We start from the raw sequence: 12,529 nt of genomic DNA, 5'->3' as shown, positions 1-12,529 counted from the left end.
CCTAGCGGGCACATGTTAAGCTGAGTTTTGAAAAAGGATGCTAGGAACGTACATGTTGCTTATTCCCAAGAATCCTCTCAACACAACGCGTAAGCGACTCATCCACCTCAACCTCCTGGAGTCGCGTCTTTCTTTTGGCTGATCGTAACTGTACCTGGTGGAAGAACTCTGCAAGAGCACCTTCCTCTGCAGGAGCCACGTCGCTGACCGAAATTGGAACAGGAATAGGAACCATGGCAAGATGTTTTGCCTTTGGCGGTGAAGGAGAGCTGAAGAAGAATTCGACGCGTTATGAGGATGTGACAAAGCTCAGGCAGCTTTGGCACTTTCGATCCGGACGACCAGCGCAATTGGTGGCAGCTGGTAACTTCCAAGTGATGAATCGATGGATGATGAGCAAACAATAATTTCACCCACACCCACGATCGGTTTCCGGTCCGCGCTGTTTTCACACCTCCAACAATGGTTCGCCATGTCAGGGCTGTGGACTCGTTCCTTATTGGGACCTGGCGCCGGTAACACCACCACCACCACCGAGTTCTGCCGTGTCGAGCAATAATCAACTGGCTTCGGACAGGGCTGGCAGACAAGCTCTCTGTTGCAATCTCTTATCTTCGTATGGTGTCATGGAATTTTGGGCTTCAAATTGAACTACTTGACTCGTAACACCAAGAAACGCATCCTGGCCCGCTAATAAAGCACCCGCCATTGGAGTACGTTAGTTCCCCTACTATAGATTCCACCTTATAAGGACTATCCAACAGAAATGCCGCACGGCAGGCAGGATTGTTTGGCGACCATTATCCTCTGGGCTTCCATCTCGCGAATCAAGACCTCGTGCCACACAGTATGGACCACCATTTAATATTGCCCGGGAATCTTCTCAAATGCCAAGGATCTTCTGCGTGTTGTGCTTTCTTAAACGCCGCAACTACGATAAAAATCGTAATCGTGATGTTAATGACACGCTTTCTGAATTGAAGAGTTCTTTCGACTGATGTGTGGTGCCATTTTGATAGTTGTCAGTTCAGTTAATGTTGGAAGTAACTGGTATACATCTTGTGAACACCTGCAAGGGCAATCTTCCTTTAACGCCGATCAAGGGGTTATTCAACTTTCTCACTGAATCTCTAGACTTGCTGATTGTGTTGTCCTCTCTTCGCCCTATGTCAGCGCTGGGCCACCTGATTCACGGAACATTCATTTTCTATCTTCCTGCACGGCCCTTTCATGATCTCTACCTGAGACGTATAAAATCTTCCATCCATTGCTCCATCATCGCCATCGCCCTCGTATTCTGGCTTGCATCTGTGGTCTCTGTCTCCTTATTGCTAGCCTTAACATGTTCGCCTTTGTTTTACTTGCGCTGTCGTCCATTCTCCCCGCATTGGCAATGCCTTCACCTAATATCCATGATTTTTCTGCCCGAAATTCAGGCGGCTGTGACGTCTCACGAGCCCGTCTCGTCTTCCCAAACGGCTCAGCGATTGCATCACCTTCTGGTGCCCCTTCATTTATTGGTCTTGGAATAGGCACACAAAACTACACCTGCACGGCTGATGGTGTCTATACGTAAGTTCACGGCGCAGTACATGCGTACCCATATTAATTACCTACCAGAAACGTCGGCGCCGTCGCCGAAATATTTGACATCTCCTGCCTCCTTGGTACACCTCTCTTTGGCCATATCCAAGACCTGGCCATCGCTGCATGGAAAAATACTCACCGCATCGAGAACGTACCCTCGAAGCTCGGCCTGGCACTGCGTGTCCTCGGGGACCACTTCTTCATTACGAACCCCATCACGGGTTCTGGCATCAGCCCAAAGTGGGATTTCAGCGCTTCACTGCATGACTCTGAGGCCTTTGTTGTCGGAGCGAGGAGTGGATCCATGACCGCACCAACTGGAAGCTCGGATATTGATTGGTTGGTCCTTGACCGGGTCCTTGGGTCGCTCGCGACTCAAGTCTTCCGCGTTGATACTAGGGATGGACAGCCGCCTGCGACGGTATGTCCCTTAGTAGATCCATCATCTCTTCTAATGGTTAGCCGCTGACGCGCTTAATCAGTGTACACCGGGATCTGCACCTATCACCGTGAAATATACGTCCAAATATTGTGAGTGGACCAGAAAATTATACGGAGACAACAGCTCATGCAATGGTCCTTAGGGTTCTTCGGGACTTTGTTGTAAAGAAACTTCGATTCACAACCGAAAAAGCAGAAGTTCGCTGTGTATTAAATAAATGTTAAAGATGGGAATTTGTATTCATTAACCCAGCTATTGATGGGGCGACGAAAGTCTAGTATACATCTTTTTAACTATGCCGTCAACATCTACCATAAAGACCCTACCCTTTTCCCCGCATCAACACAGTCTGCAACACTAACACCGCCCACACCAGCTCCAATGACCTCCAGTCTTCCTCTCCACACGCCACTTTTCAATGCCTCCTTCAATTCAGCCATACGATCCAAATGCCCCGGCGTCAAGGTTGGTATGCATTTATCATGGTGATAAGTTCTCGTTAGCACCGGATCCGGTAGCTTCGTCCCAAAGTGCTTCTCGAGCTGAGAAATCACTACAGGGATCTTAATATGCTCCTCTGTCAATGGATGAGGACCGCCAAGCATAACGGTAATTTTTGTGAAGGAATCGTTGGTGGTCGGCGTGTCCTGGGAGAAAAGGGAGCAAGAGTCGAAAATGACGCCTAGAATACCCGGCGTGGAAAGAGAATAGTCATCCTTGGGACGGGGGATGAGGTAGCCAAAGCCTGGAGGATGGAAGGTATTCGGCGGTACGGGGAAGACGAGGTTGATGAGTGTTACGGAGGAAGATGGATTGGCAGTTAGATGAGGCAGGGAAGGCAAAAGTGTTTGAAGAGCCGACAGTGGAATGGTGGACACAACATACGTAGGCTTTAGCATGCCTTTATTAACCTGAAGAATCGTTTAGAGGCATGCTGGCTTCAATGACGACGAAGGCTACCTTTATTTCTGTTTCACTCACATCTAGCGAGGTGACTGAGGTATCGGCCAGGAGTTGAACATTAGGTTGTTGCATAAGGTGGCTTCTCAAGGCGTCTGTTAGGGTAGACATTCCGTTCCGAAAAGAAAAGACAGATACACCGTTCATCTTCCCAGGTATATCTCCCATCAAGTATTCAGATACGTCGTCCTCCTCTTGAAATGAACGTAGAATTCCAAGATCGACGCTTCCCCACCCTCTCTCTTCAGCCTTCCAAAGAAAAGGAAATGCAGCTCGCACACTGAGCTTCCTGGAATCCGCTGCATATATGCCGTGGACCAACGCGCTACCGAGCGTACGAGCAAGATCCTCCCCGAATCGACGAGTCATAAAACTGTCAAAGTTTTCGTCCGTCAAGCCGCAGGCCCTGTTAGCTTGTCTGAATGGTTCGCGAAGAATCGCCGGCAGTAATATGGATCGAAAAGGTGATACCACAAGAGACGAGAGAGACGCAGGGAGAGATTGTATTTGTCCAACCTCAGGAATATAAAGAAATCGTTTTTGTGCTGCCGCTGCAGTTCTTGGAACTGTTATCAATGAGTCCTTGAGGCCTAGGAGATGGACCTAGCCTGTTCTTCAATGGAGGCACAATATTTTTCGACGAAATTCTGCCCACCAACTCCAGAATGGATTTCGCATTGGGCCGTATTGTACGAGGGCCGGCCTCTAGAACCATCTGCTGTGACGGACCCACGTCGACGCGCTCGCTTCGCACCCATCCACCAAGACGATTGTGTTTTTCGAAGAGCGTGATGAGAGCATTTGGGAATCGTCGAGAGAGATGAAATGCAGAGGAAAGACCAGTAAGACCGCCGCCAATAACTGCAATATGGCGGTTCAAGGACATTCAAAATAGTCGAGCTCAGCGGTGGCAGCGACGAGGAACGGATGAAGCAAGACTGAAACCAAAGGCTGGCCTCCACGCTGAGCCACGTGGCGGTACCCACGACACGTCGAGGCCCTTGTACACGGTTCATTACTACCTTCCATTTCTTTGTCGCTGCCGGGCCACAACGCAACTGCGACGTCCACAATGGCTCGCTCAAGGAAACCAGCAAATGGCCAGGAGGCATCGTCGTCGAGTCCACCTCGCTCCCCATCGCTGCCACCGTCGCCAGACATACCCACAGGACCGCTCAGTATCGTCATACCCCAGGAAGACCGCGAGATAGTCAAGATAAATAATTCCAATTTGACGGATCTCAAGAATGCTTGCGACGATGCGGTGAAACGCGTATGTGGACCTTTTATCTTGATAGAAAGGAGTGAAACTGACACTCAACGTTGGGCAGTATCTCTCCAGACCAGAGTTATTCAAGCAGATATTTCTGCACACAGATGTACGATTGGCACTTGGATGGTCGAGTGTGCTCGTAGCCGCAGGAACAGCGTTTTATGGCTACAAGGTCGAATTTGAGATCTCGAAGCCAGTCGTGTGGGTGGGGCTCAGCCTGTAAGTGAAGCACTATCTTTGCGGTATGTTAGACTAATGTACGCAGATACATTATCCTGTCCCTCATTCAGACCCTTTACGCTTATTTCGTCGAAGGAGATACTGTGTTTGTAGGAAAGAGGAAAACGTTCTCTAAGCGAGTGCGTATCGTGCCACCTGCCGCTAACACTATACTCATCACATTTTCAGATTGTTACAGAACGAATAACCCTCGCCTCACGGACGGAGCCCGTCAAACAATCTAAGCCTCCTTCATACGAACTCACTGTATCCTATGTTCGCTCGACGAGTAATGGAAAATCACTCCTTGCCAAAGGAAAGACGCGGAGCAAGAAGGAGTACAACGCATTCTTCGACGAGAATGGTGTTATGGATCAAGAACGGTTTGAAAAATATGTTGGCGAGCTTGTTGAGCAGGCCATGGAAGGAAAAGCAACGTAAAGATGTGGGTTCCGTTTCGTTTAACATTGCTCTCAGTGTAGGTATGGTTGCTGTGTCTGCCTTGTTATTATACCACGATCTCATGTGCTCTTGTTCGCAGTTTAGTAGCCAGACTTTGTACCTGCATATATACAGCATGCGATATATTCCGTAACCTTTAAGCCGTCTGACAAGCCATTATTTATCGTTTTACCTCCAGGAAGGAAGGGAATGGTTTCTGTTAGAACTGTATGCCGTTAAGCTCGTCGATCACCGTGTCTCTTGCAGTGCGGTAGCTGGACGTCCCGTCTGGCTTATCTTTAAGCGCCTCAGGAAAGGACATTCTCTCTGCACCACCTTCGCTACCTGTTGCATCCTCCCCGGCGCCGAATACATCATCCGTCTGGCCCCTCCCTACAACCCTGTTTCCGCACCTTCAAATCCCTCGTTGCCAGCCAGTCCTTCTCCCGCTGCCACGAGGCCTGTCTTCGCCGTATGCCTTCGGAAACGATATGCTTTGTTCTCATATTATTCTGCAGAAGACTGTCCTTTGTCTCCCAGCATCTTTCTTCCATCGATCGAGAAATCTGGTCATCCAGGCTTCCATCTTTGCATTCCTCATACTAAGCGGGACCTGTCTGGTTATATCGCTGGGAACAAGTCCGCTATGGAAGGTCGCGATTCCAGCAGATAGGTCAGAAGGACGGATGGGGTATTCCTCTGTAACATCAGAGGGGATCGTCCCGTAGCCAGCGAAAAATGGGCCATACTTGAAATCGGGATTCCACTGAAATGGTAGGTAATTCGCGTGCCTATAGACGGAGGAGAATGATCGTGGCTTCAGGTATACCTGGACTTTGAACGTTACTTTGAGGCTTGAAATTTAAAATGTGGGTTACAACTAGTAGGGTTTCTGGAAGAGTCAGACTGCAAAGCGGAACGTGGTGCTGGCTGGCAGCCTACAGTATAAAATAGTTGAATCAGAATAAGGTTCTCTCGTTACGCCATGCGAGGCGAACTCAGAGGTTAACCGGCACTATGACCTCAATAGTTAGGGGCTATATAGAGATAGGTCCACGTGGCGGAATTCTCTGATTAGATTTCGTGTCTGCCACGACCGCCAATGCACACTTGCTTCATTTCCTACTTTACTGTTCCCATTCCATTCCCTTGAAATCTTCGGGAAAGTCATTTCAAGTTGATATATTAGCCGTACAGAGGGTGATTGCTACACCGTCTTCCCCAATATGCGGACGTCTGCCGTATGGGTCCTGTTCAGCAGCGTTTTCGTTGTTTGCTCAGCCGGTCCACCTGTCAAAGTTTCGTTGAGGTCGTCATGGCGTGCACCACCAGTCCTTGTCGAAATAATGTGCGTTTGCCTGTATTGGTTCCGTGACGAGCCTTGCATTGACGTGTTGAAAGTGAAACGGTCGCACTAGAGAATCCAGACGCATTTTTCCCGTTCGTCGACAGCATAACGAACCCCGAGACGCATGCGCTCGCAAAAGATCTTAGTCCTGAAGCCGTACATCAGCTCGCACTGCAAGCAGCCGTGGCAGGCGGGTTCCTTACGGAACCGGGGGCACTGACTGCTGTAGAAATGAACCTGGCAATGCATTCTGCGACACCGAAAATCGAAGCCTTTTATCAACACTACTCTGATCTGAATTCGAAAGTTGATTGCGGCTCCTGGGTTGACTGGTACGGCACAGTAGTGTGTGACGTGGAGACTCTGGTCCAGCTTGCGGGCAGGGAGACCATCGATTCGAAAGAAGGCATACCGTGAGTAGCATTGTCATTTTTACACTCGTTTTAATTTACCCGTTGTCAGTAATCCTTTCAGCCGACCCAAGATCCTGCCGTTTGATCACGTCAACCCTTCTCCCAGCCTGACCTTGAACACTCCGCCTCGCACGGCCATTCTTTACGCGTCTTTAGACTCGGAAAATTTCCGAGAGCTGCATTCGTACCTGTTATCCCATGCTTCGTCGAACAACATTGAATATATCTTCCGATATATTCCCCCAAAGCAAGCCGACGATGCTCCAAGAAGTTTCTTGTCCGGCTATGGTGTCGCGCTGGACCTTAAGAAGATGGATTACTTGGCTGTGGATGACCGAAACATGAATGGCGGAGGTCTGTCGTTTTCCTTGCCCGACCGCCCGTGCTAACGTAATGAAACGTAGCTGGAGCCGCAGACGATATCTCAGAGGAGATTGGGAAACGTATTGATGCTGTGGCATCCTTGATAGAAGCATACCCGGAGAATACCACTGCACCGGAGACTACAGTGCCACTTACAGAAGTGGAGATCTTAGGTCGGTAATTCAGCAATTGCGGTCAGAGTCTGACACTGACGCTGGCCACAGAGCTGAGTTTGAAGGCGTCTCAAATTATTGCTGAATCTTCCGAGCCTCTGGATACACTTAGAATTATTTCACAAGACTTTCCCAAATATGCAACATCGCTTGGACGACGCGTCGGAGCAAATGAGAGCGTCGCTGAAGAATTACACAACAATCAACTTAGAGTACAAGCCGGTGGACATGCGTTCTGGTTCAACGGGGTGCCGATGGCAGAGAAGGATGTTACGCCCTATGGATTACTGAGGATGTTTCGCAAGGAGCGAGGAATAATGTCGTCGTTGACTTCTTTGGATCTTTCACGGGCTCAAGCGATGGAGCTCCTCACTCATCCCATCATCGCAGCTGGTCAAGGTGAAAAGTCTGGCTTTGATGGTTTTGTTGATGCCAGTGATCGGCCTGAAGGAGGTGAAGTGATCACTTGGTGGAACGACCTGGAAAAGGATAGCCGGTATGTTACACGTTGTTTAGTCATTGCTTGTGAGACTGACCCCGTCGCAGATATCAACGTTGGGACCCAGCTATTTCTACTGTACGTCTGCTCGGCACACTCTAATTAGCCCCACATTAACTTCCACTAGCTCCTCCGGCCCTTGTATCCAGGACAGTTCCATAACATCAAACGAAATATATTCAATGTCGTTTTGGTACTAGACTTATCTCAGACCAACGCATTAACTTTTATTGGCGGCGCAGTAGCCAACATCATCGAAAGGAGCTTTCCTTTCCGCTTTGGCATAGTGCCTAGCATTGAAAGTGAAGATGGTGGGTAAATCTCCCTATATTTTTGTCAAGAAAATAACCTCATTCAAATATCAGGCTTGAAGATGGCTCGGTTGTTCTATTTCCTTGTGGATAATTTTGGCCGAAAGAAAACGATGGGATATTTGAAGAAGGCAATTGTGTCATTCCCTTCGAGACAACGATATTGACTGCGTATCGTAGTTATCGCTGGTCGGTATGCCGCCGCAACATAGGAAACCTAATGTTCAATGGGACCTAGTCCGCTCAGAGTTTGAAGATCTGTTGGATGCGGAGGACTCGGACCTCGAAGATGCTATCTTTGATAGCATCATCGAGGGACAAGTAGAGTTCTCCAAATCTTTTGACAAGATCGATGTATACACCAAGCGGATAGGTGCATCTATGTCTTCCAACCCAGAAGGGCATTGCTTTGTCAATGGGAAACACTTTGACATGAGCGAGGTAACAGGATTTCATATGCTGCAACAATACCATTGGCTTACTTCTTTTCAGACCTTTCTTCGCAGCATGCAAATGGAAGTAACTAGGCAGCTACAGCATCTACAAGAGGAGGTATTGTTTTTCTTGGCAGTAATAGTCTTTGAAGCTCATAACCTGTGCAGTTGTACGAAGGAAAAATCACTGATGATAGTAGCGCTTCTATATCGACGTACTTTTACGACCTCCCCACGACCCAGAAAACGAGGAATCGGTTCATCGATGCGATCGGGAGCTTGCGCATTTATAACCTTCCTGAATTATATGCTCGTACGGGCTTCGGCGCTGGTCCTGGCGCTTTCATATATCCTCGTGGGTGACACTTTTTTCTTGTCAAGTATTAGCTTACAGGTTACCCTGCAGCTGAGGGGGAAACACCCATCACACTCTTTCTCATCGCTGATTTTAACACTGAGGAGGGGCTCGAACTATTGAAGTCAGCATTGACATCGATGGTAAGTTTTTCATCATGTCACACTCTCTACGGAACGCCAAAAACTTAGTACCCATAGAACGACCAATCTCAAACCCGACTTTCTTTTATCCACAATCCAAGTGATCCCAAGTTGGATATTACAGCACAGCACACACCCGTTGCGTGGTTGTTAATACATCTCATATCCAAGGGGCTCCTGTCGAAGTCATCGCCAGCCCAATTGATAAGTGCTTTGGGGCTGGAAGCCCCTCTGTCGGTAGATGGAGGGCGCTCGCAGATACCCTTGTCTCAAGAAGGCACCTTTCAGGCACTCGCGGGACAATCGGAAGCTGATCCTGAGAAAATTGCACAGTTCATGCGAAGTAGCCGTTTATTGGTGCGAGAGATACAGCAACCTGCAGGCTCCCAAGGCATCCTTGTCAATGGAAGAGTAAGTGAAACACTATGATATGTAAATTTTCTCATGATCAACGATGAACGTAGGTTATTGGACCACTGGAGACTAAAGATTTCGTTTCTACAGATTTCCAAGCACTAGAAACGTACGAGCTGCGTCGGCGAGTCGAATCTGTGGTATCTGCGATACATGACGTGTTACCTTCTGCTGCCTCGCTTGATCGGCAAGTTTAAACATCCCTCCATTTCACAGCCGACTTACAGTTCAGACAGTGCATCACTTGCCAACCTGGTTTCCCTAGCTTCATCAATTATATCATCGATAAGTTTGCCTGATCCAAGTGAGGCTGGTCTTTTTGATACAGCCCCGAGACCTCGGCAAAGAGGCTACACGATCCTCGAGAGCAAATATACGTGCGTTTTGAGGGTATTCAGTTGTTTAGTTCACTCATCCCAATCATCAGGGGTTTCGAATACGGTGATAACACCACGGCATTGTATCAAATATCCGTCATTACCGACCCTATCAGTGAAATTGCTCAGCGTTGGTCAAGTTTATTACAGGTATGTTAATAATCCTCAGACGGGATTTCATCCAACTAAAATGCCGATCTAGTGGATCTCTACTTTTCCGGACACATACATAGAGATATACTTGAATCCTGGACCACACAGTGAAGTTCGTCTCCGTCATCTGATTTTCTCTACGGTTTCTGATGGTCGTGTAGATCCCATTGAAACGCTTCTTCAGATATAATCTGATCCCATCCCTGTCTTTTGATGAGGACGGGTACGTGGTGCATATACTCTTTGACTTGCAGAAGTTGACTTGGGTGTAGACATGAGCTTCCCGCGCAAACCATCTTCGAAGATCTGCCCGTTGAGCCTATTTACACGCTTGCTATGGACGTACCTTCCTCCTGGCTTGTCCGACCGAGAGAGGCACTATATGATCTGGATAATATTCAACTGGGTAACATATCACCTGAAGATAGTAGTGTCGACGTCGTATTTGATCTGGACTATATCGTCGTGGAAGGACATGCCCGCGAAACTGTAACCGGAGCTCCTCCTCGTGGTGTCCAATTAGAGTTACGTAGTGGTGACAACACAGCAGTTGATGATACCCTCATCACAGCTAACCTTGGCTACTTCCAATTCAAGACGAAACCTGGGGTGTTCAAACTGGAAATTCGAGAAGGACGCGGACGAGATATTTTCACTATCGACAGTGTCGGTAATGAAGGATGGGACAGTCCAAGCGTGGATGCCGTAGGAAACGAGATAACGGTCACAAGCTTCGAAGGCTTGACTTTGTACCCGCGGTTTAACAGGGTGCCTGGGATGGAGACCGTTGACGTGCTTGACCTGCGATACAAGAAAGCCGACGATTCCGAGGGGATGTTGGGTGGCATAACGTCGCTGTAGGACCCGCATTTTGTCAACTTTTGACGTTTTCTGACATCCTCTCAGATTTAAATCTATCTTCGGTTCTACTGATTCCTCCGTGGTCGCTGTTAACAAGCAAGCCGACATCAACATTTTTACTGTTGCCTCGGGATTGCTGTATGAGGTAAGCGGCGTTTCGATGCCTTACGACGACGCTGTCTGAATATCCTATGCAGCGATTTGTCTCGATTATGATTCTTAGCGTGATGCGCAATACTAAGAGCACAGTCAAGTTCTGGTTCATTGAAAACTTCCTGTCACCCTCTTTCCTGGTCCGTAGACATTACATAAGTTCACTAACGTGGTATCTGATTTTCCTGTAGGAATTCATTCCTCATCTGGCCAAGGCTTATGGATTCCAATATGAGCTAGTGACTTACAAGTGGCCATCGTGGTTACGTGCCCAGAAGGAGAAACAAAGAATCATATGGGCTTACAAAATACTCTTCTTAGATGTCCTTTTCCCTATGGACCTCAAGAAGGTTATCTTTGTAGACGCGGACCAGATAGTCAGAGCTGATCTTCAGGAACTGGTGGACTTAGATCTTCATGGTGCACCTTATGGTTATACGCCCATGGGCGATGATAATACCGACATGGAAGGCTTCCGCTTCTGGAAGACAGGATACTGGAAGGATTTCCTGAAGGGGCGACCATATCATATCAGGTAGGAAGCTGCCATTGCCTCGCCTTGTGTTGCACCTTGCTCAAGAGGTCCTGTAGTGCGCTGTATGTCGTCGATCTCGTTCGATTCCGCCAAGTAAGTCCCTCTACCCCATGTGGTCATTTACTCCTGCTGATCCACGGTAGTTCGCTGCTGGTGTACGTGGACTTACGCCCGCAACGATGACAATTACTAAGATGCTCGATCTACACAGGATATACTGCGTGGTCAGTATCAGCAACTATCAGCAGATCCTAATTCGTTGTCGAACTTGGACCAAGGTTTGACCTAATATTTGATATCTCTATTCTATCAACTGACGACGTTTCACGCATGCAGACTTGCCAAATAACCTGCAACGGGAAGTCCCGATAGTGAGTGTTTTTGGAGCGGAGTATGTTTAGGCTGTAATGACGATTGTTCTACTAGTTTTCATTGCATGAAGACTGGCTTTGGGTAAGACTATTCTTCTGGGTTCCCATTTACCTGACAAAAAACGTCCGCGGTTCTAGTGTGAAACTTGGTGTGAGTATACTGGCAACTATTTGTTCCCATTATTATTCATCGTTCTCCAGGTAGCAAGGACCGGTTGCATAGAGCAAAGACCATCGATCTTTGCCAGAACCCGCTAACGGTAAGCCCCGGCAGTGATTCAATCTTTTAGTCTGCCCTAATCGCATGGCGAATACAGAAAGAGCCCAAATTAGCCAGAGCACGACAAATACCTGAGTGGGAAGTATACGACACAGAGATCTCTCAGTTTACTCGCAAGCTTGCTGAACAGGGCCTGATAAAATCTCGTATTGCCGCTGCTGATACCAATGTGCTCGCCGGCGCTGGAAGTGCGCCCAGCAGTAGTCCTGATTCTACGGCTGAGCCGACGGATAACGGTGGAGCGGATCCGACGGATGGTTTCAGAGAAGAACTATAGGATTAGGTATAGTACATATTCGTTGTAGAGATACGGAGAGCACATCCTCGCAGGAGCGAACAGCGCAATGCCTAGTGTCGCGTGTAGCTTGCAAATTGGATGAAAGGAAGGGTGTAGATCCCACCGGTGATGATAGAGCCAAGTGTA

At 48.2% G+C, this 12,529-nt stretch overlaps 4 protein-coding genes across 4 annotated transcripts; 3 read left to right on the top strand and 1 right to left on the bottom strand.

The window, feature by feature from the left end:
- The first annotated feature begins 1,006 nt into the window (after positions 1-1,006).
- Positions 1,007-2,266, top strand: EV420DRAFT_329033 (uncharacterized protein). The gene is made up of 4 exons (XM_060481723.1): positions 1,007-1,572; positions 1,621-2,008; positions 2,070-2,118; positions 2,172-2,266. Exons 1-4 carry the CDS (start codon positions 1,343-1,345, stop codon positions 2,192-2,194), a joined length of 690 nt encoding a protein of 229 aa, XP_060330981.1. The 5' UTR covers positions 1,007-1,342; the 3' UTR covers positions 2,195-2,266.
- On the bottom strand, positions 2,172-4,262 carry EV420DRAFT_329043 (uncharacterized protein). Its single transcript, XM_060481724.1, has 3 exons — positions 3,645-4,262; positions 2,990-3,592; positions 2,172-2,940 (listed from the first exon to the last, which is right to left on the bottom strand). The coding sequence occupies exons 1-3, from the start codon at positions 3,873-3,875 to the stop codon at positions 2,338-2,340; spliced, it is 1,437 nt and encodes a 478-aa protein (XP_060330980.1). The 5' UTR covers positions 3,876-4,262; the 3' UTR covers positions 2,172-2,337.
- Positions 4,062-4,922, top strand: EV420DRAFT_1269782 (microsomal signal peptidase 25 kDa subunit-domain-containing protein; the record flags this gene model as incomplete). The annotated part of the gene is made up of 4 exons (XM_060467524.1): positions 4,062-4,262; positions 4,321-4,481; positions 4,528-4,621; positions 4,671-4,922. The coding sequence occupies 4 exons, from the start codon at positions 4,062-4,064 to the stop codon at positions 4,920-4,922; spliced, it is 708 nt and encodes a 235-aa protein (XP_060330979.1).
- Positions 4,923-5,994: 1,072 nt separating this feature from the next.
- Positions 5,995-12,352, top strand: EV420DRAFT_1678688 (UDP-glucose:glycoprotein glucosyltransferase-domain-containing protein; the record flags this gene model as incomplete). Its single annotated transcript, XM_060479181.1, has 29 exons — positions 5,995-6,270; positions 6,324-6,683; positions 6,733-7,037; positions 7,088-7,219; positions 7,271-7,715; positions 7,766-7,796; positions 7,846-8,029; positions 8,084-8,166; positions 8,210-8,470; positions 8,522-8,581; positions 8,632-8,818; positions 8,870-8,961; positions 9,019-9,372; positions 9,426-9,533; positions 9,592-9,752; positions 9,803-9,902; positions 9,955-10,017; positions 10,067-10,128; positions 10,178-10,762; positions 10,812-10,911; positions 10,964-11,059; positions 11,111-11,454; positions 11,511-11,551; positions 11,649-11,732; positions 11,791-11,825; positions 11,881-11,907; positions 11,964-11,980; positions 12,031-12,085; positions 12,143-12,352. Coding segments are annotated over exons 1-29 (4,704 nt in total), but the record flags the coding sequence as incomplete, so codon positions are not given.
- Between the last annotated feature and the right edge of the window lie 177 nt (positions 12,353-12,529).

The sequence above is a fragment of the Desarmillaria tabescens genome (assembly GCF_030435595.1).
Source record: "Desarmillaria tabescens strain CCBAS 213 chromosome Unknown EV420scaffold_16, whole genome shotgun sequence".
NCBI classification, from domain to species: Eukaryota; Fungi; Basidiomycota; class Agaricomycetes; order Agaricales; family Physalacriaceae; genus Desarmillaria; species Desarmillaria tabescens.
This window is presented reverse-complemented; position numbering and strand designations above follow the sequence as displayed.